General features: G+C 39.1%; 1 protein-coding gene across 1 annotated transcript; it reads left to right on the top strand.

The window, feature by feature from the left end:
* Positions 1-22,851: 22,851 nt before the first annotated feature.
* LOC149266861 (uncharacterized) lies at positions 22,852-25,025 on the top strand. Its single transcript, XM_089431113.1, has 2 exons — positions 22,852-24,050; positions 24,580-25,025. The coding sequence occupies exon 1, from the start codon at positions 23,001-23,003 to the stop codon at positions 24,015-24,017; it is 1,017 nt and encodes a 338-aa protein (XP_089287239.1). The 5' UTR covers positions 22,852-23,000; the 3' UTR covers positions 24,018-24,050; positions 24,580-25,025.
* The last annotated feature ends 2,824 nt before the right edge of the window (positions 25,026-27,849 follow it).

The following is a 27,849-nucleotide window of genomic DNA, read 5'->3' as shown; positions in this document are numbered from 1 at the left end:
ATGATTTTATGTTGGTCATAAATTTATGTTTTTTAAATTTTGATAGGGTTTAATTAATTGTTTAAATGTTTTTCGTCAAAGAAATTTGTGTTTTTTTAATCTGAGGATGAATTATGGTAGTTGGTTCGAAAGGTTAGTAAAAAAAATTGATTATATGATTAATTTGGAAAAACAATCTCAATAATATATTTTCTAATTAAGTTGTTTATAAAAATGAAAATATTGATAACTTAATATCCTTGAAGTGAAGGTAGATAATAACACAATTTCCTAATAAAAAAATTTACATATTCAATATTTCTAAAAGGACGTTAGAGTATACATTGTTTAATCAGCTTTGCCCCCCCTTTGTGTGTGTTTGTATTGGGGGATAAATTACATTATTGTATGTGATTCTTAATGATTGGGCTTACATTAAATTGTATAAGTTGGAGGTAGTTGTATTAATGTAGGCAATTCTTAGTGATTGACCTTGAACATGGTGAACTTAGAATCAAGTTTGCTAAGGGATGCTATGACTTGGTTTGATTTGATCACTGGGGAAGAAATCATAGTGCTCTAGTTAACTTTGATCATTTAATTGGTTGAATCCTATTGAACTTCTTAACCATGACATGGCATTAAGATGGACTAATGCATTGTCATTGAGTTGGGATGCCAAATCACGTGTTGATTTTTAAATTGAGGTGATACCATGGGGTTTAAGCTCTTGAGTTCTATCAAAGACATGTTAAAGGTCAAGTAATGGTACTACATTCATGAGGGTCAAACAAAATGAGGAATAGGGACGTGCCGCATAGACTTCCATTGCAATAAATGTTGAAGTTTTATCATGTTGTTGTTCTAGTAGATTGAACATTGAAAAATGGATTACATGGATCAAAATTGCACTATTTCATAGAGCAAAAGGGGAAGAATAATATTAATGTAGAACAAAATATCAATATAGGGTGATTCCATTGTAACAAGATACCCAATGACATCACGTAGATAACACCCACAAGCTTAATCCACAAGGCCTACCACCAAAATTGACAATGACAACAATACTAGATAATACTCAAACAAAAAAAACAATAGTATTGGAGTGAGAGAGGATGCTATCAAAAAACCAACTTCACAAGACATTCCAAATGGGGATGATTGGTTTATAGATGCACAAATAAATTGTATAAGAAGGACAAGATGGAGAAAGCATGTGAGATAGGATGAGGACAAGTAGTTATAATGATGAGGGATAAAAACAACAATTTCACAAATGAATGGGGTGATCAAATAACATAAGATCAACATGTAATGCTAATAGGAGGGACCATGTACCTAGATGGATGAGGTAGGGGGAAAACAAGCATGGTGCAAAGGATAGATTAATCAATCAATCTATATTGCATATGTAAAGTGAAGCTAACTAAATGGTAAGCTAGATGAAGTAAATATACATTAATAATGGATGGATAAACATTAATAATCAAACTAAAAAATCAAACCAACAAACATTAATAATGGATGGATAAACATTAATAATCAAACCAAAAAATTATCACTCATAACCTTTTATTTGTGAAAATGTCTCCTTAATTAAAACCCTAGATTACGGTGTTTGACAAAGCACCCACTAAGATCAATTTGGACTACAATGCTTAAGGAAAACCTATATACAAACAAACCCATAAAAGTAATATTGTAGGATAAATTTTATCCAAACCATTTTTTTGTTCATTTTCCACTAAAATTTTGTGGTTGATTTATGTTCCACGTTGGAAGTATCATATTCTTACAGTTCCCCATTGCACGAGGGGTTTGAGTATCTCTAAATCGCTTTATGACTTATTTTAAACCTTTGAAGTGAAACATTGCACATAGAGTCTTTAGCAAAATAAAAAGAACAACAATGGCATACACATAGTACTCAAAGATTCACCTTGGAAATCCTTAATCGAGAAAAATAAAAAAAATATTAGCATTGCACCTTTCTCTTTTTCCATTGTATTAACTTGGCTATACATAATACAATATTTTAGGTATTCCACAACATCCAAAAACTAATCCATTATGTTGAATTAGATTGCAATTATGATCCTTTAATTATGATTAGATTACAATGGGCCACAAAAACATTAGTTGAAAAACACAAAATAGGCCAAAAATAAACTACAAGCAATACATCCCCCCCAAGTTTTTTGTAAATTTTCAAGTTCTCTACCCTTGAACCCTAGGTAGGGGGGATCTAGCCACCTTGTGACACCTCCCCTGATTCACCTAGTGCATACAAACAATATGTCAAATAATCATGCAAATAATATAACACATTCACAACACTCAAAGGGTACATTTACTATCATCTCAATATTAATACACCATATATATTATGCCAAATTCCAACTAAAAAAATTCTCGAAAAGGATGCATTTTGTAGAATTTCTCACTGTAGATCAACAAATTATGCAATATACTAAAGCAAAATACAAGATCTACTTCTACAACAAACTTGCGAAAGCTTAATCGATTATGAGCAAGATCAAATAGAACACATATAACTGAGAATGAGAAAGCAATCACACATGAACACAGAAGAATACTCTGGGGAAAGCCTCAGCTAAAAACCCCGATCTCTATAATATCATACAAGTGGAAATATGAATGGATTACATAAAGCTTTAGCTCACAAGCTATCCAACTCTCAGTACAATCCCTCAATACAGCTCATAGACTGAATAGACACAACATATGCCTTCCCTCAGCCCTCCAAGCCTCCTATTTCCTTGCGCAGTTTCTCTTGGGGTCTAATGCTGCCACCTGTGTGAATTGGCCTCATCACACACTCATCAAACTCAAAAGTAACTGCGCAATCTCCAAGGAATGAATTCCTTCTGCATGCAAGAGATATCCTCAATGGAATATTCCTGCAACTGATAGTACATTGTCCCATCACCTGATCTCAACTAGGTCTCTGAATGAACTGACATGCATGAGTTATTTATGAGAGAATATTCAGTTATCTAAAGTGCAGCAGTTACATGCATGCATGCATTAACTAACTGAACTCACAATCAGTTCCACAAAATGTTGGAACTAATATAACTAGAATTAATTTAGATAACTGAGCTAACTAGTTACAACTCAAAGTACAACTCATCTTGATCTCCTTAATCAAGGGATAACTTCCTCAATCAATGGAGAAACTGTTGCATGTCTTCACATAGACTTCATGTTTGATTTCCTACAACTAATTAACTTAAGATGAATTAATTAATTATTTTACAAACAACTGCTAAGATCAAATTTTAATTTTAATTCTCAATTTAGTTGAGGGACTAACTAGAATTGGAATGTATCCCGAAATGATATTTATAGCAGTGCTATTTTTAGCATTTCTTGTTGCTATTTTCAACACTCCCTCTCAACAAGAAAGGGATTATCAGTCACCCCAATCCTGTCTCTGTGGAACTCAAACTTGCATTTTGACAATGCCTTTGTCAAAAATATCTACATCATGTTCCTCGGTCGAAACATGCAACAACAACATGATCCTCTTCACCACACAGTCTCGAAGATGATGATACCAGATATCTATGTGCTTGGACCTGTCATCAAATACTGGATTCTCAGAGAGTTTGATACAACTCTGATTATCATAGTAGATCACAGTTGGATCCATCCTCTAACCAAATGATCCCACTAGAATCTTTCGCATCCAAATGGCCTCGCATGCTGCCTGACTGACAGCCATGTATTCAGCGTTTGTTGAGCTAAGTGCAACTGACCTCTGTTTCTTGCTGTACTAGGAAACTGTAGCTGAACCAAGGTTGAAGATTCCTCCAGAAGTGCTCTTCCGGTCTAATGGACTCACTGCCCAATCTGCATCTATGAAGCCCTGAAGCTTCGCTCCCTTTTTCCATCTCTACCACAATCCATACTGAGATGTGCCTCTGAGGTATCTCAGCACATGCTTCGCTGCCTTCCAAAACAGCTTGGTAGGCTGAACCATAGCTTGACTCAGCTGGTTCACCGCAAAGCATAAATCTGGTCATGTGTTCACTAGATACATCAATGAACCCACAAGTTACCGATAAACAATAATAGCTACTACCTCACCTGAAGTAGCATCCTCCTTCCTCCAGTTACCAGCTAGAGGAGTCTGCATGGGCTTGCACTTCTCCATGTGGAACCGCCTGAGTATCTCATTGGCATACTTTCCTTGAGACACAAACACTTCCCCATCCTTCTGCCACACTTCCATGCCTAGAAAGTAGTGCATAAGACCCATGTCTTTCATCTCGAACTCTTGTGCAAGGTCCTCCTTACAAGACTTGATCAACTGATCATCACCTGTCAAAATCAGATCATCCACATAAAGAACAATGATCAATGTCTTACCTTCTACCATGATGTGGTAAAGGTTCACATCTGCTTCACTCTTGGTGAATCCCAACCCGGTGAAACAGCTGTCAATCCTGGTGTACCAAGCATGACGTGCTTGCTTTAGCTCTTACAAAGCCCTCTTGAGTCGACACACATGCGACTTACGATTGAAGGTCTCAAAACCTTCTCGTTGCTCAATGTACACCTCTTCCTCAATCTTCCCATTGAGGAACGCAGTCTTCACATCCATCTAATGGACCTTCCAACCCATCTAAGCTGATAGTGCCAACATTTATCTGATAGATGAGTACCTTGCTACAGGAGAAAAAGTCTCATCGTAGTCGATACCATCGACCTGTGAGAAACCACGGGCAACAAACCTTGCCTTTTGTTTCTCAACACTGCCATCAGCTAACTGCTTTACCTTGTAAAGCCATCGGGAACTCACCACTGACTTGTCCTGAGGTCTTGGGACAACATCCCAAACACAGTTTTGAATGATGGAGTCATACTCCTCCACCATTGCATCAACCCAGATTGGTTGCTCCTCAAATGAAGAAGGTTCGGAGTCTACACACTCCCCAACTAGGGGCATGTAACCAGCGTACCGCTCCGGTGACCTCCTCTGTCTGCACTAAGAAGATGGCTACCCCACATTCTCTCGCGCATCCAGCATCAACTTGTCAGCTTCCCTTGAGCGTTTCCACCCATCTCTGGAAGAATAAGCATGAGTGGATGTCTCCACTCTCGGATCCTATGCATTCGGTTGCTCTGCATCAATCTAAGGCTCCTCCTCCTTAGGAACTAAAAGTTCCTCCTCTGCATGAAACTTGAGCTCCCTCTCAAGTGATACTTGCATGGCTTTCTGCTCGTCGAACTTTAGATCTTTGCGTACCACTGTCCTCTGACTGGAAGGCAGGAACACCTGATAGTTGTGGGGTGTATCAGTGTACCCCACAAGTATCCCCAACTCAGCTGTTGGATCTAGCTTCTTTTGGGCATCTTTGGTCACATGGCAATAAACCGATGATCCAAAGATCCTGAAGTGACTCACATTTGGTCGCTTCCCGGAAAAGGCCTCCATAGGTGTCTTCATTCCCAGTATATGGTGCGAGCTTCTGTTCTACAAGTATACTGTTGTATTGCATGCCTCAACGCACAAATGAAGTGGTAGGCTTTGGTCATGCAACATCACTCGAGTTTCTCCCACAATCGATCTGTTCTTCCTTTCGGCCACCCCATTCTGTTGTGGGTTATGGGGTGTCGTCAACTCCCATTTAATTCTTTCTGCAGCGCAGAAGTCCTTAAACTGTTGGGAGACATACTCTCCACCATTGTCGCTATGCAAGGCCCTTATTTTCTTACTAGATTCTTTCTCTTCCAAGGCTTTAAACTCACAAAACCTCAAGAAGGTCTGATCCTTCTTTTGCATAAAGTAGATCCAACATCTACAAGAAAAATCATCAATAAAAATAACATAGTACCTTTGTTTAGCGGTGGAGGCTGTAGAGAATGGTCCATAAACATCTGTGTGAACTTGCTCTAGGATTTCTCCAGCTCTACTGTCTCAATCCTGAAAGGAAGATTTCACATACTTATCAAAGGAACAACCTTTGCATGTATCCATCTGCTCCAGTTTTCCCTTGGGAAGTCTAGTAGAAATCTGTTGCATGACCTTCAAGGCCCCATGGTGCAAGTGGACCAATCTTCTATGCCATAGCTCGCCAACATCTTGGCTCTGCACCACCTCTGTTTTGGAACTCAATGAAACACAGTCGTCTACCTCTAGCTTGTAGAGATTCTTTACTCGAATCCCAATCCTCTTGGTCTGTCCAATGCTGATATGCCTCAGGAATACCTTTCCTTTACTAATGACTACATCATAACCTTTATCTTCTAGCATAGCAACGGACACAAGATTCTTCTTCAGACCTGGTACATACTTTACATCAGTCAGGGTGAGAGGAGCTCCATGCTCCCTCTGAAACACAATCGTACCTTCACCTGAAACACGATACTTTCCATCATCACCCATCTCGATCCACATCTGGAGATCCTTCTCCTCCAAGGTACTAAAAAGATTCTTATCGTCGGTCATGTGGAACGAAGCTCCACTGTCCAGGTACCAAACACATCCCACCATGGATGAAACCATGCATGCTATGAGAGAGAAATCCAACTCAAATTGTGAGGCCAATGCCTCACCATCTGATCCATTCGAGGATCCCTTCTTGGATTTATTTTGTGGACAATTTGTAGCATAATGGCCCACCTCATGATAATGAAAGCATCGCACTTTCAATTTGTCAAGCTTCTACCCACCATGGGAAGAACTGGATTTGGAATGGGACACCTTCCCTTTCCCTTTCCTCGCCTTACTCGCTAAGGCTAGATTTTCTTCATCATCTTGTTTTGATGAAGATCCATCTTTGGTGCTTCTTCTTATCTCCTCCTGCATCAGATCCGACCAAAGTCGTTCCCAATCTGGTAGTTTCTCTCTTCCATTTACCGAGTCTTGGTAGCTATGCCAACTCTTAGGAAGACTGAGGAGAGAAAGACTCACCATGTCATCATCGGCTGTCATGATCCCTACACTTCCAAGCTCATCCCTACAGGTGGTGAGCTTGTTTAGATATGTAGAGATCATGTCGCCCTTTTCACACTTGATTTTTCGAAGCTTGTCTTTTAGCGCCAACTTCCTCTGATCGTTGTTGTTCTGATATAGATCTTTCAATGTTTTCCATGTTGAAAACAGTGTCTCCTTCCCATGGAGACTCGAGACTATGTGGTCTCGAACTCCCTCCAAAAGGATTATCCTCGCTCTAGCCACACATTTCTTCCATTCCGCCAATTCTGTAGCATTAGCCGCTACTAGCTTGGGGACTTCTTGATCAATGAAGTCCTTTAGACCGTTGTCCTCTAATACTGCTTCCATGCGATCCTTCCAGGCTATATAATTCGAGTTGCCATCAAGGGCATACTCGAGTCTTAAACTGTTGAATGCCATTGGTGAAATTTGAGATGTGATAAGAATTTGAATTCTATAATCAGGAACTTCAACCTTCGAACTTCTCCCTTCTTTGTATATTGTTCTTCGCTTTGATCACCTTTGCTCTGATACCATGTAGAATTTCTCACTGTAGATCAATAGATTATGCAATATACTAAAGAAAAATACAAGATCTACTTCTACAACAAACTTGCGGAAGCTTAATTGATTATGAGCAAGATCAAATAGAACACATATAACTTAGAATGAGAAAGCAATCACACATGAACACAGAAGAATACTCTAGGGAAACCCTCAACTAAAAACCCCGATCTCTGTAATATCATACAAGCAGAATTATGAACGGATTACACAAAGCTTTAGCTCACAAGCTATCCAGCTCTCAATACAATCCCTCAATACAGCTTACAGACTGAATAGACACAACATATGCCTTCCCTCAGCCCTCCAAGCCTCCTATTTCCTTGCGTAGTTTCTCTTGGGCTCTAATGCTGACACCTGTTTGAATTGGGCTCATCACACACTCATCAAACTCAAAAGTAACTGCGTAATCTCCAAGGAATGAATTCCTTATGCATTCAAGAGATATCCTTAATGGAATATTCCTGCAACTGATAGTACATTGTCCCATCACCTGATCTCAACTGGGCCTCTGACTAAACTGACATGCATGAGTTATTTATGAGAGAATATTCAGTTATCTAAAGTGTAGCAGTTACATGCATTCATGCATTACCTAACTGAACTCGCAATCGGTTCCACAAACTGTTGGAACTAATCTAACTAGACTTAACTCAGATAACTGAGCTAACTAATTACAAGTCAAAGTACAACTCATCCTGATCTCCTTAATCAAGGGATAACTTCCTCAATCAATGGAGAAACTATTGCATGTCTTCACATAGACTTCATGTTTGATTTCCTACAACTAATTAACTCAAGATGAATTAATTAATTATTTTACAAACAACTGCTAAGATCAAATTTTAATTTTAATTCTCAATTTTAGTTTAGGGACTAACTAAAATTGGAATGTATCTCGAAATGCTATTTATAGAAATGCTAATTTTAGCACTTCTAGTTTTAGCATTTCTTGTTGCAATTTTCAACACATTTTAGATATTGTATGGGCAAATCCTAAGGGTTATTGTTGCGTGAAATAGGGAGACATAGATAATGAATGGACTAATATTGAGATCAAACCTAAGAACTTCTAACTCACGACCTTTTACTAGTAGATAAGGGCTCTTGACAATAACACTAAACTAGGGTGTTCAACAAGGTACCTATTGATGTTAGTATTGTATCACGTCGACAATGATAATCACATAAGTATTAGAATGAGGGAGGATGTATCAAATAGAGTCATGTGACATGCCAAATGGAGATGGCTAGTTTAATATATGTGTAAATGAGTTACAAAGGAAGGACCGATTTGATGGGTTATATAAGAAAATATGAGGACAAGTAGCCCTAACCTCAAGGCACAAAAACAATAGTCAGACAAATGCACTAGACATCATTGATGGACTTTAGAAGATCAACACATTGCGATGATAGGAAGGATCATGGAAGCTAGATGGATAAGATGAGGGGTGACAATGAATGACATACATGATATATTAATCAAACAAGTTACGTTGCATAAAAAAAAATGTCAAGCTAGAAAAATTAACAATACCAAAATTGATGGAGAAAAAATGAATGGAGAAACATTAATACTAAGGCCAAAAGCTCATAACCTTTTACACCTAATACGAATCCTTAACCAAAACACCTCAAGAAGGTGTTCAACGAGGTACTCATCGAAACGAATATGAAGAATTTAATGTTTAAGGCTAATTCAAATGTAATAAATCCACAAGATTCATATTGTAAGATATAATTTTTCCAACACACAATTTTTTGTGGTATTTTTCATTGAAATTTCATATTGATTGTTACACAGTAATTTATCACTGCCTTTACCCCAGTCCTTCTACTGTGTCATGTGACCAAGTCAAACATGCTCGTATTGAACAAATGCTCTCTTGTGTTGCCAATTGACCCACTTTTCCTAAGTTATCTGCCTCATCGGGACTGTGGACTTAATATACGCGTTGAAGGGCACTCATAAACAGTCCAGCCGCGCTGCTAGCACGGAAGTACATCTGATTCCCGCGATGGTCCGATTTCATGCTCCAGCATGAGGTTACTTATTATCTTTAGCGATGATCTAACTAGCTACATTGCTCACTAGCGATGTCAGCGCTAAAGCTCAGTTATATACTCGCAATGATCCAGATTGGGCGAATTTGTTCCAACAGTCGGCCTTCTAGATGACTCCAGACCTGGTTGTTGGCATAGTTTGTGTCGCCCTTCCTTCTCTGGCATGGAAGTTCCATCAATTGTGCTACCTTCCTTGGAGATAAGCTCTCTCTTCCACCTTTCATGGAGACTCCTTCTCCTATTTAAACTCTCACCATTGCTATGCTCTGCTAGTTGGATAGTTGGCTAGTTGGTAAATTCTTGGATTGAGCAGTGTTGTTAGTGTTTGTGAGTTTGCTAGATAGCTGGTGTGAGTGTGACAAGTGTGGGATTGTTGATAGTTTGTGGAAGGTAGTGAAGTGCCCTTAACTTTGTGTAAAACTTATGAGTGAGAGAGACTTGTATGTTGGGAGATCCATCTTCAAAGAGTGAATGCTTGAGGAACATGCTGGCTGGATCCCTCTGAGAAGGCTTGCGACGTCAAGACTTTGGTTGTAAGCTTGCTCTTATTTCATTATTAATACAATCAATGATGTTTTCCTATGTCTTGTATGTAATTTACTTGATAGCTCATGACTTCTTGACTTTGTGAGTAAACAGATTATTGTTGTTTTCCAGTTACGTGCTTTGTTGTATTTCCTTTGCATTGTTTCAGGTTGATCACTCATTTGGAGAAGGAAGTGGAAGCTGGAGCAGCGCAACGGAACTCCATCGACCACCGGTTGAGGTAGGCCTCCAACTATGACTATTTAAGGAAAGCTATTGTTGATCTGTCCTTGTTTGTGACTAGACCCACTCTAGGGCTAAAGTGGTTGCCTCTGTCCGCAGAGGGAACACTTTCCTGCATCACAAATTGGCGACTCCGCTGGGGAGTTTATCCTGTGTTCTTCTCTTGTTTGCTTTTTTTTTATTTTGATCTGGTCTCTCTCGAATTTTGGGGATTAACTATCAGTCTTTTGAGTTTCCTGGGTTGATCTAGGAAATACCTCTATTTGATTGAAGGACTGACTGGTTTTGGTTTGGGAGTTTTTGCTCGTTTGTCATTGTTTTTTAACATCATCGCGGAAGATAGCCTAATAGTCACGATGTCATCACCATTTTCTAGCTTTGTACCCGCGATGATCTCGGGTTGCTAGTTTAATTCCCGCGACGACTCTTGAAATCACACCATCGCGGAAAATAGGTGTACTTCCGCGACCATCTCTAGTTGTCAGTGTAACACTTGCGATGACATCTCTAGTTGTCTGTGCATCACTAGCGATGGTCTCTATTTAGCGATGACATCTCTAGTTGTCTGTGCATCACTAGTGATGGTCTCTATTTAGCGACGACATCTCTAGTTGTCAGTGTAACACTTGCGATGTCAGCTCTAGTTGTCTGTGCATCACTAGCGATGGTCTCTAGTTTAGCGATGACATCTCTAGTTGTCAGTGTAACACTTGCGATGATTCCTGTAAAGTTGTTTTTACAACTTTACCTCCTGAATTCATCAATCTTGTTTATCCCCTGTTGTTTCTTGTCTCTCATTGGCTTGTTTTAATTGCTTTTGGTTAGGGTACTGTCTCTTTGATTTCATTGAGTGAGTCTTGTGTTTTTAGACCATGTGACCTAGCCCTTTAGAAGTTTCGTCGAGAAACCGTTTGCTTGGGTTACTTGTCTGTTCAAGGTTCATCCACAACCCTCTTGTGATTTTCTTGAGGCTCTTTCACTGCTTGTTTTCTTGTTGGTTGATTTTTAGTGTCGATTATTGAACCAATTTTTTATGTTGATTTGATTTCTTCGCTACCAAGCATAGATCACAATTGTTTGAATCGATCAGTTCACACTTACTTGTTTGTCTCTTTAAAAAAAAAAAAAATCAAAATCAAAAGTTTGCATTCATTTAGCATATGGAAGTGAAAGTACATTTGCATTACGAATTTTCATGTTTGAGAAATTGGAAAGCAAATTTTAAATATTTCATTAGTAGTATCGATGCATCATGAGATTAGTGTATTGATGCATTATGTTTCTTAGTGTTTGCATTCGCTTGTCTTGGTTTGGGAATGATCTCTCTACCCTTCTGTAGGTAGGTGTTCATTGAAGTAAAAAGATGCTTTACTCATTTTGGTTGCATCCTAGGTTTTGTTGTATACATATGGTAAGGCCTGAAAACTGAAACATAACTCAAGATCAACCTTAAAATGAACTGAATAAACCTAACAACGCATTGGAACATAACGCACACTATTTAGATGTCTAGGCTAGAGACGTGCTTCGGCGTCGTTAAACCTATTCACTATTGTTTGCACTCAAGGTTGGGTGATTCCTCCTTCTATGACTCAATAGCGGTCTAGTACAGAATTGTGCTCCCATGTACCGTCGAGTATATGTTGGGAGACTCCACTAGTTTATCATCCTTTATCCCTAGGAAGCCGTGTCTACCGCCTTGCAAACCGTAACACACCGAACATAGCATTCGGGAAGATTGACTGTCGTACGGAAAGTCCTTGGTTTTCATATGACTGCCAAGGTGTATATACAATTTTACGGGTTGTTTGGTAAACCTTTTGCCTAGTTCTCCAGAGTAGTCAGTTTCGTTCCTTTTCAGACTTCCTAAAAGAAAAGGTCCATCTGAGCACTTGTCCTTTCAGGCTCATTAAACCTCGAAAGAGATAGAGTCACCTTTTCGTCCTTTTCTCGACTCTTGAAACATGAAAAGATCAAGTTTTGTTCCTGCATCATAAAATTTACTGCCCACAAAATATTCCTAGTAATAGTTCAAGTTCTTGGTTGTGAGAAGAGTGTTTTTTCAGGCTCATTCTCGATGGCAACGTTCCCCGAGTCTATCGGCCAAGGTTTTCCCCCAGATGGAAATCCTGGTTCGTTTCCTTCATTTGGAAATGTCGGTGCTCTGTATATGGCAACATTGTCTTTGCCTGGGTTAACCATCAGTTTGTTCGTATGGTTGTTTTCAACCTTGGTGGTCCCGAGCATCGTGACTATTGTTCCACCGTCTTCTTCATCTGAACCACGACACAATGATTCCAAGGTTGAGCCTATGCCTTCTTCCCCTGTTTCTTCACCTTCATCTCCTCCTTTGCCTGGTGAAAGTTTCACATCTAGTAACCAGGAGACTAAGAAGAAGAAGAAGAAGTCTGATAAACGCGAGGCCACCTGTGCAGCTACTGCTCCGAGTACATCTTAGGTCGTACCACCTTCTGCCCCTCCGCGGAAGGTTAAGTTTCCTTGTAAATTGTGCAAGGGTGACCATATTCTTCATGATTGTCCTAGTATTCCTAGGATCTTAGAAGTGTGGTCTCACGATCCAGCTCGTCCCTCATCGTCTTGTGAAGCTCATGGCGATGCTACCCTATCAACTGGCAACAGTAAGAAGAAAGGGAAGATTCGATTCCCCTGTAGGCTATGTGAAGGCAACCATCCCCTTCATCTTTGTCCACTCATGGATAAAGCTTCCACTGTTTTGGAAAGTCTTACAGCTTCTTCACCCCAACTTCCCATTGGTTATTAGAGGCTCTCTTCAGACCCTCTCCCCGTCGAAAAATAGATTGACTTAGATTCTTCTCTTGTCCGTTCTCCTCTTTCCGAGCCTGGCTGTGCTAAGCCTGTTCCAGACCAACCATTAGTCGGAGAGAGTGTCGACTTGGGTTCACCACCTGTTGATCACTCTATTTCAGAAGAGCATCATGCTCATGTTCTCCTCGTCTAATCAAATTCTCCAGAGTCCGAAAATGACCCTCCTATCCCCGCTGATCAAGAGGGTCCTCCTTCGGTTCCTGTAGAGCATGGGGGCCATCATATGATACCCCCACCAAGTAGTTCGGTCATTTCCTTCGACTGGAATCATTTGACTGCCTTCCGCCTTCCATCCCATGTGCCTTTCCAGATTACAGTACATGTCTATGATAAGGCAGTACCTAGCACTGTCTTAGATGAGGGTGCATCTGTCAGTATTATGCCTTCCACTACTTGGCAAGCTTTGGGCTCCCCACAGCTTGTGCTGGTTGCACATAATTTGTTAGCATTTGACGGAGGAACCGGTCAACCTTTAGGGATCCTCCCGAAGCTTCTTGTTACTTTGGGGGGAAAAATCGTCTATATAGACATCATGGTTGTCCAAGGTGCTTTAGATTTTAGTCTTCTTCTTGGCCGTGACTATGTTTATTCCATGGGGTGATCCAGGTGGATGTTGGTGGCCACCCACCTATCCCATCTGGACCCCCACAATTGCCCCTTTCAATTTTTCAGTTTCCTTAATTATAGCACAATTTACTATTTTTAGCAATTTTTCGGGTCCTAAACTTCCGGAACCGTTTTGAGGCCCTAAACGACTGTCAAAAAATCGTCTTTTCCGTCGTAGTCCTCGGAGAGATCTTTCCAACGGGCTATCATGCGCGTCAAACGGAGATAATACGACCAATTCGCGACCCCGGGAAGTTGATGTACTAACTTACCCAAAAACGGGGCCCACAATTTGGCGTTTCATCTTCTAGGGTTAGGTTTTTGAATGTGAAGGGTTTTCCATTGTTTCTCAACAATAAATTGGCCTACGAGCCTCATTGTAACACAGTGGAGAACAGTTTAGAGGCATGTAGCCGCCACATCTCTTATCTCTGAGAAGAGATGTGGCGGCTACATGCCTCTAAACTGTTCTCCACTATGTTACAATGAGGCTCGTAGGCCTATTTATTGTTGAGAAACAATGGAAAACCCTTCACATTCAAAAACCTAACCCTAGAAGATGAAACGCCAAATTGTGGGCCCCGTTTTTGGGTAAGTTAGTACATCAACTTCCTGGGGTCGCGAATTGGTCGTATTATCTCCGTTTGACGCGCATGATAGCCCGTTGGAAAGATCTCTCCGAGGACTACGACAAAAAAGACAATTTTTTGATAGACAAATTGCAGGCGGTAGATTTCCCAAAAAAACGTCGTTTAGGGCCTCAAAACGGCTCCGGAAGTTTAGGACCCGAAAAACTGCTAAAAATAGTAAACTGTGCTATAATTAAGGAAACTGAAAAACTGAAAGGGACAGTTGTGGGGGTCCAGATGGGATAGGTGGGTGGCCACCAACATCCACCTGGATCATGGGGGTCCTCGTCTCTTCACTTTTCCGTGTGGCTTTTTTTCCACACGACGGAAGAATGGTGACCATAGATCAATTATCATTCTTTAGTCCCCCGGTGCCTCCTGTGCAGCCGTCGTCCCCTATCGGTTCTTGCTCGCAAGCAGTGCCTTCCTTGCCATAGGTCAATTATGTGGCTACCCGTTCTGTCTCCACCTCTGCTGATGATCATGCAGATGGTCTTGTACATCATGTATTGGGGGCATTGGAACCTGATCTGTCATTGGTGCATCATGACATGTATTCCTCCCAGAGTGTGTTTCTTCCATCCCGTGAAGATCTCTTGGGAGCCATGTTCTCATATGGCCCATGAGCAGGTGTCACGAGGATAGTTTGTTCTTGTCTCAACCTCGTTCAAAAAATGAAACTGAGTGTTATGAGCATAGTTCCTTGTCTTGTGTCAAGCTCATTAAAAAATGAAACAAGGAGTCTCGAGCATAGTTCCTGATCTTGTGTCAAGCTCGTTAAAAAATGAAACAAGGGTTATGAGGATAGTTCTTTTATTGTGTCAACCTCATTAAAAAATGAAACAACTCCCTTTCCAAATCGAGTCTTCAATTAAGATCTCGTAAAATCCGAGTCAAGTCCTTCCAAGATCTCGAACATGAACCTTCATTCCATCCACCTCGTTGAATGCAATGAAACTTGGGGGGCATGTACCTCGATTTGTGTCATTATGCTGGGGGCATGCGAACTTATAACAAGCATAGTTTTTCATTTCAAGCTTGTGTAAACATGAAACCAAATCCAAGCAGAGTTCTCCATGGTTCAAGCTTGTGTAAAAATGAACCCATACCTGATTTACACCTCGTGATTGTCGTTTTTATCCGCTAAATTCTGCTAGATGAGCCTTGGTTGTTTCATTCCATCGCCGCCATCTCTTTGGCCGATCATATGCTTTCACTTGATTGTTTATCCTTTCCTGAGGAACCGTAGCGATGAGTGGTTTTATTAGCTAGCCTCTTGACCATTACATGTTTTGAGCAGTTCCACCATTGTCGGAACCAGTTGCTACCCTTTATACCACTCATTCCTCTAGGACGAGTCACCTTTAAGCTCTTTTCTGACTCGTAAAATATGAAAAGATTGCCGAGTTATTCCTTTTGAATCATTAAATGAAATAAGAGGTGGTATACTTTGAGCTTTTTTTCGACCGTGTAAACACGAAAAGATTGTCGGGCCTTTGTCGTTTCGGGTTCGTTACTGGTTACGAAACGACGTGATTTTGATCACTTTTCTACTTTTTCGGGTCGAGGTCACTAATCACGAAAAGTACTCCTTGATCGTAATGGTCAAGCGGTTCTTTTGAGTATCGTTTTATACTTTTTCAGGCTCGAGAGACATGAATCTACAAAAAAGCACCCCCTGGAGTTTTCTTTTCCGTGTCTTTTTCAAACTCTCTAAACATGAAAAAGACTTCGAGTTTTACCTATGTCGGACTCGTTAAACCCTAACGACATTGGACTCGTCACCATGACGAGACTCGAGCTTCTCCTCCCTAGGGCTCGTTAAACTATTACTAGGTTGGATTCGACCGACAGTCAAACTTGTATTACAAGCATATGCTATCCCCTTCAAGCTTGTTTTCAAAAATAATTTGGGTACTCACCAGCAATGGTGGGGGGAAAATTTGGAAATCATCATTGGTAGCTAGTCACTCTTGAACATCGACACTTTTGCTTCTTTTCGGGTTGGGACATCCATATATCGTCATTTTTCCTTCCGCGGGTTTGGGTTGTCATTTGGCCTCATTCCATCTGATCCATGCTGTCTCCATCGAGCCTCTGATCCCTTGGTACCTGAATGCTGCCACCCTCCAGAGTCGTGTCGCCGACATGTTCAAGAGTATAATCCTTCTGCAATTTACACCCTTGCCTCCTCCTTTGATACTCTGTTTCGCCATCTACCACTTGTTCCTTATCTCGTGTCGTTGATGGGAGCAACATTATGGCCCTCCTGCGACGGGTCGTATCCTGTCGACATCAACTTATTATCCAGGAGATTGATCTAGAGATCCCCTTTGGTACCTTAGAGCTTGCATGCCTCAATGGCAAGTTCTTCACACTTGACGGTCGACTTTCATCATTGGTCGTCGATCGGGTGATTCCACGAGTGTTCGACTTCAGCTCCTTCTTCATGCTTCGTGGATTGTGCTAGATAGTACCTTGAGAACCATTGACATTATTGGTGGTTTCTTTCAAGCTTGTTAACGGTTTTCATCATTGACCGGTAATCAAGCGATTTTCTATCATGCTCGACCTCAACACATCTATTCGCATGTTAGAATTTGTACTACGATCGGTTGGGTTCAAGACCCCGAACTCAGATTACACATGTTTGGGCTGCGTGGATTGGTTCGTGATTACATGACTCATTGATGGATGGCTGCGACCATACCTGAGTCTTCATGGATGGCTGCGACCATACCTTTATCATTATCATGGTCTTATTAGCTGGATGGTTGTGTCCATACCACAGACCTAGTTCGTATGTATTTTGGATGGTTGCGCCCATGCCTAGACTACATGTATTTCACTATCAGAGATATCAGTTGTACTTGTGTGTAGGTTCTTCTAGATGGTGTTCCAGCTCAGTCAGTTTCGTAAAGCATTTCACCCCTCCCATTCTCTCGGGCTTCATACTTTAGGAGGCATCTGTTACACAGTAATTTGTCACTGCCATTACCCCAGTCCTTCTACTGTGTCATGTGTCTAAGTCAAACATGCTCGTATTGAACAAATGCTCTCTTGTGCTGCCAATTGACCCACTTTTCCTAAGTTATCTGCCTCATCGCGACTGTGGACTTAATATACGCGCTGAAGGGCGCTCATAAACAGTCCAGCCGCGCTGCCAGCGCAGAAGTACATTTGATTCCCACGATGGTCTGATTTCATGCTCCAGCGCGAGGTTACTTATTATCTTTAGCGATGATCTGACTAGCTACATTGCTCACTAGCGATGTCAGTGCTAAAGCTCAGTTATACACCCGCGATGATCCAGATTGGGCGAATTTGTTCCAACAGTCAGCCTTCTGGATGACTCCAGACTTGGTTGTTGGCATAGTTTTTGTCGCCCTTCCTTCTCTGGCATGGCAATTCCATCAATTGTGCTACCTTCCTTGGAGATAAGCTCTCTCTTCCACCTTTCATGTAGACTCCTTCTCCTATTTAAACTCTCACCATTGTTATGCTCTGCTAGTTGGATAGTTGGCTAGTTGGTAAATTCTTGGATTGAGCAGTGTTGTTAGTGTTTATGAGTTTGCTAGATAGCTGGTGTGAGTGTGACAAGTGTGGGATTGTTGATAGTTTGTGGAAGGTAGTGAAGTGCCCTTAACTTTGTGTAAAACTTATGAGTGAGAGAGACTTGTATGTTGGGAGATCCATCTTCAAAGAGTGAATGCTTGAGGAACATGCTCGCTGGATCCCTTTGAGAAGGCTTGCGACGTCAAGACTTTGGTTGTAAGCTTGCTCTTATTTCATTATTAATACAATCAATGATGTTTTCCTATGTCTTGAATGTAATTTACTTGATAGCTCATGACTTCTTGACTTTGTGAGTAAACATATTATTGTTGTTTTCCGGTTACGTGCTTTGTTTTATTTCCTTTGCATTGTTTCAGGTTGATCACTCATTTGGAGAAGGAAGCAGAAGCTGGAGCAGCGCAACGGAACTCCATCGACCACCGGTTGAGGTAGGCCTCCAACTATGATTGTTTAAGGAAAGCTATTGTTGATCTGTCCTTGTTTGTGACTAGACCCACTCTAGGGCTAGAGGGGTTGCCTCTGTCCGTAGAGGGAACACTTTCCTGCATCACATTGATCATTGTTCCATCCTATAAAGGTGCTTTGGTCACAATTCCCTAGATTCTATGGGTTTTGAGCATTGATGAATCAATTTGCGGCCTTAAAAGAGTGCATTGTCACTAGGTTAATCAAAACATAATGCATTTATTATGCCAAACTTTGGCAAAGCTGCTAAAAAATGTAAGAAATAGTTGTTGATAAATCTATGCAAGAAAATAAATTAATAACTAATCGGGGTTACTTAGACGAGGCCTAGGTTCAAATCCATCTATCACTATAACCCTTACGCTAGTGCCAACAACTTATAAAAGGAGGACAACGGGGTGAGATTTGATGTACCTATGTCTGTGGTTTAGGGGATCATTAATACAACCTCTCTAGGTGTAACCACACATTCAACTGCTAACTCAAGGTATCCCCATATAAAAATTGAAGGACATGGGGGTGGGATTTGATCCACTTATGTATGCATGGGTCATGGGACCATTTAATATAGTAGGCCTAATGGTGCAACTTGAGTGGGCCTAATGGTTAAGAATACTTGCTTCCTTGTAAGAGGTCACAAGTTCAAAACTAGAGTTGGGTAGAGTATGTACACTTCCATAGACTTTAGTAGTCAAATCGTTGCGCGAAGGTGGGTCCCTTGTTCCACAAATAAGGGGGTCTCATACACCAATTTAGTGTCTGGCTTAGCCATGAGCTTAAAAATAAATTATTATTATTATTATCTCTCCTATTGAAACCACATGTTTGACCACTATCTCAAGGTGCCCCATGTCTTCAAACCATGCCCTCATGGAAATTGAACCTTGTTGAACAATGAATAACACTTTTCTTTCCACCATTGGATACAACCCATTTGGGCGAAGGATATAGTAGTTTGATATCATTAACAAACTCTTACAAAAATAAAAAGAATAATATCATGTACACAATGCATAAGAAATTTACCTTATAGAACCTTTATCTCTAAGAAAATTAAGAAATTTACCATGGAAACCTTATTTGGAAAAACCAACAAACTTGAAGTGATACCACTTTCTCATTTTATTAATAAAACAATATTTAAGAATTCATAACCATGTTTAATTTTAATCTACTAACTTACATTATAAAATATTAAATATAATACCATGGGTCCAAAACCATCCATTCAAAAAAAAAAAAAAACATTTCTCTAATAACCTTTGTTGATCCCCTACACCCCAGTTAAGAAGCAATGATCCCTAAACCCCATGACACTCTCAAGATGCACATTAATAATGATCCTTAAACCCCATGATCATATAGGAATACACATTACACTTTAGTGTAAAGATTAATTATGTTTATAGACATTTTTATTTCAAAATAGACCTTCAAGAATTTTAATTTAATTATCAATAATTATTCAGTGGATGGTAGAGATTTAACCTCCATGGAATATCGCTGAATACTCATAGTAGTATTCACATATCAAGGATTAATATTTATCTCCAAGTTAGTTATGCTCTTCTAATAAATTTATCTCTAATTAATTAATTAAAAAAAATGTCATATCAATACGTGTCATATTGGGCATGTAATATTGATAAACTATGGTACTCACTCATGATATTGTAACCAAAGCTATTTAGAAGTTAAGAATTTCCATGAAAGAGCTCCCTTATCATTTAGTCAATTGAATTAAATTTTATAATATTTTTAATATGGGCAATATGAGATATATCATGGAGTAAGTATTTTGATACTTATCATTAATGTTTATATTAATAATTTAATTTATATAAAATTTCATTATTAATAAAAATACACATAATTTAACTAAGAAAATTAAAAAAATTACCATAATTTTTTTTATTAAAAACCAATTTAAAGTAATACCACTTTCTCATTTTATTAATAAAACTATATTTAGGAATTCATCACATCATTTAATCTTAATATACTAACTTGAATGATAAAAATATTAAACATAAAACCATAATTTCACATCGATAACCCAATTGTGTCACATTCTTTCAAAACCATAAACGATAAAAACAAATTGTCTCAAGAACTTTGTTAGTGCCCTACTACCTAATTGAGAAGCAATGGCCCCTAAACCCTATGACAACTCTATGCCACAGTGAAGATGTAAGTTTTTTTTAAGGGTGCTACATTTATAGGAAAATCTAGGTAGATCAACTTGAAGGGATCTACACACCAACCAAATTAGCAAGGCCTAACTCCAAGGACGTCGAGGAGATTTGACCCGTGACCTCTCGATATACAAGGTATTTAGCAAAATGAACTTGACTAAGTGAGCTATCCCTTGGGGGTGGAGATGGAAGTTAGTGATGGTTTTTGATGATGATGATGATGATGGTGGTTAACGTCCACTGAGACCAAATTGGTCTATCAGACCTACAATTTAATTTTTACTTGTCTGGCTCCTCGTCTTTCTTGGCGAGATTGGTGTTGTAGCTTTCTTTTTTTTCTCTACGGTCTTCCAACTTCCTTTATCTTGCATCTCCTTCATCTCTTCTGGTTCTTGGAACATTGGTGTCTTAGCTTCGCGATCTATTGTGTTCGTTCTTTTGAAGATAGTCGGAGAAGAAGTTTGGTCTGGGAGATCTGCTTTGCTGTAAACCCTATGACCATGATGCATTCATGCTATTTATTCCTTTAGATTGATTGATTTCCAACCTTGTCCTGACGATGAACCACATTAATTGGTTCGAAACATCAACCAAATCCTAACAATGTGATTAATCCAAAGGACTTATGTCTACATTATGGATCACAAAAGTGTTAGATCTAACAATATTACATATGCTATATTTAAAAATAAATAAATAAATAAATATTTCAAATAACATAAATTTATAATTTTAAAGTGTAAAATTATTATTATTAATTAGAATACCGACTTAAAGAAATAAGAAAATTAAGAAATTTATCATGAAAACTTATTTGGAAAAATCAACAAACTTAAAGTGATATCGCTACTCTCCAATTTAGTATGGGCCAGTGTAATATAAATGCTCTCCAATCCAATATGATAGAGATGTTGTAATGTTATATCTTACTAAACATTTTGACTAAGTCAAATTACATAAAAATAAAAATAAAATAAAAAAAATAATTATAATTATCAATAAAATTTTTGACTCGCTCAAATTACATTTAAAAATAATAATAATAATTATGGTTAATATATTTAAAAAATAATGATTATAATTATAATTAATAATTAAACCAATCTAGATTCATCTTTAACGGCCCATTTTCTTGAAATACAAACCTATTTTAAAGTAAAAAGAGATTTGATTTTTCTAAACACTCATAATCTATAATTAAACTAAATTTAAACTAATTTTAATAAAATAATATTTAAAAATTCATAAATAATCTAATCAATAAAAATAAACCAATAATTCCCAAATCACCGCTAAATAATAAAAAAAATATTTCAAAACTTTTTCATTGCGTGATCCAAACCTCTTTTAAAATGAAAAAATAATTATTTTTTCTAAACAATCAATAACCCATAATTAAATTAATATTAATAAATAAATATTTAAAATTATTTAATCGGCAAAAATAAATTATAAAATATTAAATTTAACCAATAAGTTCATAATCACCCCCTTAAACAATAAAAAAAAAAGTTTCAAAAGCTTTGTTAGTACCCTACACCCCAATTGAGAAGCAATGGTCCCTAAACCATATGACACTGTCAAGATGCACATTAATGATGGACATTAAACTCCATGATCATATGAAAATACACATTATAGTTTAATGTTAAAAAATATATTTTCCTACCTTAAAAAATAAAAAAAATAACACAAACCTATAACCGTAAAATCTCATTACTAACCATAAATATAACAACTTTAATACATATGATTAAAATTCTATGATGTTCCAAATTTTATACATCATCCTTAAAAATATATCTATTTTTAAATGAATTCAAACATTTATATACATCATCCTTAAAATAAACCTGTCCAATTTTAAATGACTTCAAACATTTGAAAAGGGATCAAAATTGCAACGAACATTTAAAATAAATCGAAATTCCGGATAGTTGAGCACTTTGACATCTTATGTCACGAAATTCAACATAGAAAAGGCGAAGTTCACAAACCAAGTGGTGGGTGTGAGCCTTAATTCTTACACAAACCAAGTGTGGACATAACGTCATCAAGCGCCCCCGCAATTGGTGGCTCCTCCGCCCTAAAATGGACCAATTTCTTTTGCATTTAAACTCAATATGAAAAAACCAATTTAAACTAATAATAAAATCTGTGACCACCACCCTCCCCACCTCATTACAGTTCATGTGGCCAAAGTCAACTCTTGGGAGCAGAGCCGCCCCCTTCAAGATTCTCCCCTACGAAACCATGAGCGGCAGCAGCTTCTTAATCCCTGTGGCGCCCAACTACCTGCAAGATTTTCGAATGGCAGGGAAGGAGTGACACAAAATGGAAGGAAACGTAAGCAGCAGCAGCGGTGGCGCAAGGCCCAACAGTAACAACAGTAGCAAAAACTCTCACAATCTCGGTATCAACAAGCAGAGCAGCAAGATCGGAAAACCCCTCAAGCGGAGCAGTAGCGGCGTTATTCAGCAGCAGCAACAACAAGCGGGCAAGCAACCTCCGCCTCCTCCTGTCTATAACATCAATAAGAAAGACTTCCGGGACGTGGTGCAGCGGCTTACTGGCTCGCCGCTGCCGGAGCCCTACCAGCCCCCTCCTCCGCCTCCACCACCGCCTCCGCCCTCGGCCGTCGCCCCCAAGCCTCCCAATTCCCGCCTGCAGAAAATTCGCCCTCCGCCTTTGGATGGCCTCAACCCGCCGCCGTTCCACAGAGGCGGAGCAGCAGCAGCAGCAGGGGGACCAGGGCCGGCGCTCATGAATTCGCCATACTTTCCCCCCCTGCCGCCGCTCACACCGGGCGACGTCTGGGCCAACGGCGCCATGGAATCGCCCGTGTCCCTCTATATGCGATATCTTCAACAGACCACTCCCAATCCCTTTCCTCGCCCGCCTCCGGTAGCCGGATCACCTGGCGGTTCACAACGCCCGCCTCTGCCCTACCCTTCTCCGCGTCCGCCGCCTGTTTTCCCTTCCCCGACCGGGCAGTTCCTTCTTCCCTCGCCGCTCCCCTCGCCCGGTTCGTTCACGCCGCTCCCTTCGCCTGGTTCATTTACCCCGCTTCCGTCTCCTGGTTCCTTCCCGCTTCCGTCTCCTGGCTCCTTCCCGCCGCTACCCTCGCCGGGGTCATACATGCCGCTGCCTTCGCCCAATTCGATGAATTTCTTTTCTCATTCTCCATCAGGACAGTTTGGCTTCCCCGGCGGAGCACCGTTCTTGCCTCCGTCTCCTGGCCTCACTTTCCCCCCTTTATCTCCTGCCGGGCGGTTTCCTGCGGTTAGCCCTAGGTGGCGAGATTCGTCAATGGGGGATTTTTCGTTCTCAGAGAGAGATCGCCGTTTGTAATTATAATAATCTAGACAAATCAAATACCTCGAGGTACCAATCTCAATATTATGTATTAGGTTTTTTCTCAGAGATATAGCAATTCCTAGAGCAATCAATCTCAATTTTATGTTTTCATGTTAATTAAGTTATTTCTGTTTTGAGAGATATCAAATTGTGCATGTTTGTGTTTTTGGAGTGAGACTGCTTCTTATTGTTGAGTACCCTACATTTTGGATGAAAAATTTGGTCCAGTCTCACTTTAAAAACTATGGACACTGGCAATTTCATTAGCTGCAAAAGACTAAATTGTTAAGATATCAAATGCCTTGAAGTATCAATGTTTTCGTCTTAATAAAACCTGTTGGGATGAAAGATATCAATCTGTCCATAGACTTGTGGGGTGAGACTGCTTCAATTTTTTGAGTTTCCAACGTTTGGGTAAAACCCATGAAGATAGTTGGATGCAGTCTCACTCTGAAGAACTATGGGCAATTTTATTAGCCTTGATAGTCTAAATGATAAGATATTGAATTCCTTGAAGTATCAGCCTCAGTGTTGTGTTATTGTGTGAATTATGCAGGGTGAAAATATGTTAAATCCTTCGAGGTACCAATTTCAATGGTGGCCCGGGCTGTAGAATGACCTCAAAAGGTTCAATCGTTGCGTGGTACCTGAAAACCCCAATTTAAGGCCATCGCTAAACGCCCATGGATCATGGCTAAAGTGTGGCCACCCGTGTAAACATGTAAGCACATCTTGGAATATGAAGCAGGTTTTTCCTCTGTAAAATGCCGAGGGAAAAGATAACAAAAGTCTGATGGAGATGAGGCCACTGAGGGGCGCAAGCTGAGATCAAATCCTCTTCTTTACACAGAGCATTAAGCCCTGTAAGATGACATTTCGAACATGGAGATAATTGTGCAGAACTGATTCTTTTTGCCAAGTGTAGATTAGCTGGTTTTTATTTGGATTTTCAGATAAGTACACTGTAATTTATTCTTTGAGAAAAAGAAGTTATAAAATTCATATGCTTCTTTTTGGTGAAACCTGTAGTCATTGATATGGTTTAGATGGCTACTGGTATTAACTTTAGTTCTATCAAGTAAAGTTTGTCATTGATATGGTTTAGATGGCTACTGGTATTAACTTTAGTTCTATCAAGTAAAGTTTGTGTCAATTGAATCTTTCATTTGTTCATGGGCTTTAGAAAATGTAATAATTAAATAGGGACCTGTAAGCTGTTAGCATAGTTGCCATTTAATAGATTCAGTGCTTTTTATATGCTTTTGCAGATATGTACTGTAAATTGTAATGTATTCTTTGAGAAAAATAAGTTATAATGTTTGACATGCATCTTTTTGGCAGCAGCTGTGGTCATTGATCTGTTTTAGATGTTACTGGTATTAACTTTAGTTCTAGTTCTATAAGACAAGTTTGTGTTACTAAAATCTATCTTTGCTCATGGGCTTCAAAGAAAGTAACATCTAATCAGAGGCCCGTAAACTGTAAGCATTGTTGCCATATATGATTCGAAGTCTTTACAATTTGGCACAGATTCAATCTAGAAAAAATTATTAAAGTATATGCATCAACATTAATAGGAGACGATATACAAATTACACAAAATGTTTGGAAACCGTTCTTTCCTTCTCTAAAATGTCACTCCTGCATTATAAAGTCCCTAACCTAGTCTTTTGCAGCTTGTATTTACAAATGCCTATGCTAGTTTGTATTTGTAGTTTAAATGGATAAATGTGATTTGTAGTTGGAATGTCCCTTCTTTTAACATGTTAGGATTTCTGTGAATCCAAGTCTAGGAGAAATTGGCCTAATCAAATTCCTCGTCGAAGCTTTGGACAGAAAGGCCGCCTTCAGTTGAAATCTCCTATTATGTCTGGAAGCAGAATCTTTAATAAAAAAATTGGAAATTGAGAGAGTCTGCGTGCTTTCATAATAGCAATGAAAACTAGGAAATTGAGGATCTCCTTATGTTTTACGCAGCTTGCATTATTTTTGGATGGTAACTTCACATCAAAAGGCATTTGGAATAACAGTAGTTGGCTTTTTACTGAAAATGGAAAGTGTCCTTTAAATTTGCTCTTTATTTTGGGTTCTTTTGGTTGGGTATCAAGTTTCTTCGCACAATGATTTTTGGGAAGCTTTATCTAAATAATGAGATTGTTGTCTTGACCTTTGTATGTTCTGCAAGATATTTCCCATTTTAGGAATATTGTACAAGTTTCCTAAACTGTTATTTTAGGAATAAAAAGGGCTTTTTTTGGTTGTGTATCAAGTTTCTGCTCACAATGGTTTTTGGTAAGCTTTATTTAAACAATGAGATTGTTGTCCTAGCTTTTGTATGTTCCAATGAGATTGTTGTCCTAGCTTTTTGTATGTTCCTTTGGTTCTGCAATAAATTTTCCATTTTTAGGAATAATTCAATAATGTACAAGCTTGATTAAACTGTTATTTTAAGATTAGAAAAGGAAGCAGCACATCAATGTTATGTATTTCAACACGGTCATGTTGCAGAAAAGTTTAATTCCTGCATATAGGCTTATTAGAAGCAGATGTTTACTGTTATTAGAGGCAGAGCTTCTGCCTTTTGGGTATATCTGGACCTTGTTCCATGGTGATGGATAAATTAGTTTTATTACAATTATTCTTTGGTGTACTTGATTTTCAGCACCTGACAGTATTCATAGTCGAGTTCATATATATATTTTTTGTCAAAGTTCTATAAAATTGCTATTGTATGGCGAATAATTGAAATTATTGAACTGGATATCCATTTTGTTAATTTCTACGTTTTGCCTTTGTGCAGTTTTTCAAACAGGATGTTTGTCCAAAACTGTAGTTATTGAACTAGATATCCATTTATTATTTCTATGTTTTGCTGACATCTGGAGATTGGGGAGTTTTAGAATGGCTCGAGAGATCGCAAAAAAAAAAAAAAAAACTACTAATACTTTAATTGATCTGCAAAATGTGAGGCTTGGACATTGATTTTCTTGGGGTTCAATTACTTGTTCCATCCTGGTCTGCATATTTCTAACAGAATTGGTGTCTTATAACTGAAATAATTGAACTGGATGACCATCTTGTTAAATCTTATGGTTTGCCGAGGTTTGAGTTCTGGAAAATGTGAGGCAGCTTATATACTTGAGTTTTAATTGATGTGCAAAATGGAAGCCTCTTCTGTTGTATTTATACAACGCAGTGTTTGAAGTTTACACCAGGCTTTCAGAAATTGATTTCTCTGGAATTATTGAAGTTTTGGACCTTTTCGTGGACAATTTTTCCAAATTGAAAACAAAAATTTGCCATCCTAACATATTATGGAAGTTGTTGAAATTGCATGGCGATTGGTATTTTCCAGGACGGAGAAGAAAGGCAGATGGGATAAAAGGTGGCCCATTTCCAGCGAGGATAGCATGGTATATCCCACAAGCACCTCGGAAAGTCTTGGGACATCTCGGGTATGGCAAACTATCGATCTCCTACATCGACACCTTGAGACATTTCAGACGTTTCCCCTCCTGGGGATGGAGGGTTGCAGGAACTGCAGAGGACATTTCCCTACGGAATACCGATTAACGCAGCTACACGTTGTGGCTATGATATTGCTAACAGTGCATAAATTCTCGTAGATAAATGCGTTTATGTAAATTCTCGTAGATAAATGTCTTTCACAAAAAGGATTATTTTGGCAACATTTCTCCCCAGATATGAGAATCATAGATTGTGCTGGACATAAATATTCAATGGCTATTGGGCAGATGGCCTGACACTAAACTGATAAGGATGATAGAAAAATAGCATGGCCTTTGCAAGTGTCCCAATCATGAAT

Source organism: Pinus tabuliformis, chromosome 6 (assembly GCF_031772625.1).
Source record: "Pinus tabuliformis cultivar Carrire ecotype Pingquan chromosome 6, CPIR1, whole genome shotgun sequence".
NCBI lineage: Eukaryota > Viridiplantae > Streptophyta > Pinopsida > Pinales > Pinaceae > Pinus > Pinus tabuliformis.
The sequence above is the reverse complement of the archived record's forward strand: the minus strand, read 5'-3'. Positions and strand labels throughout refer to the sequence as shown.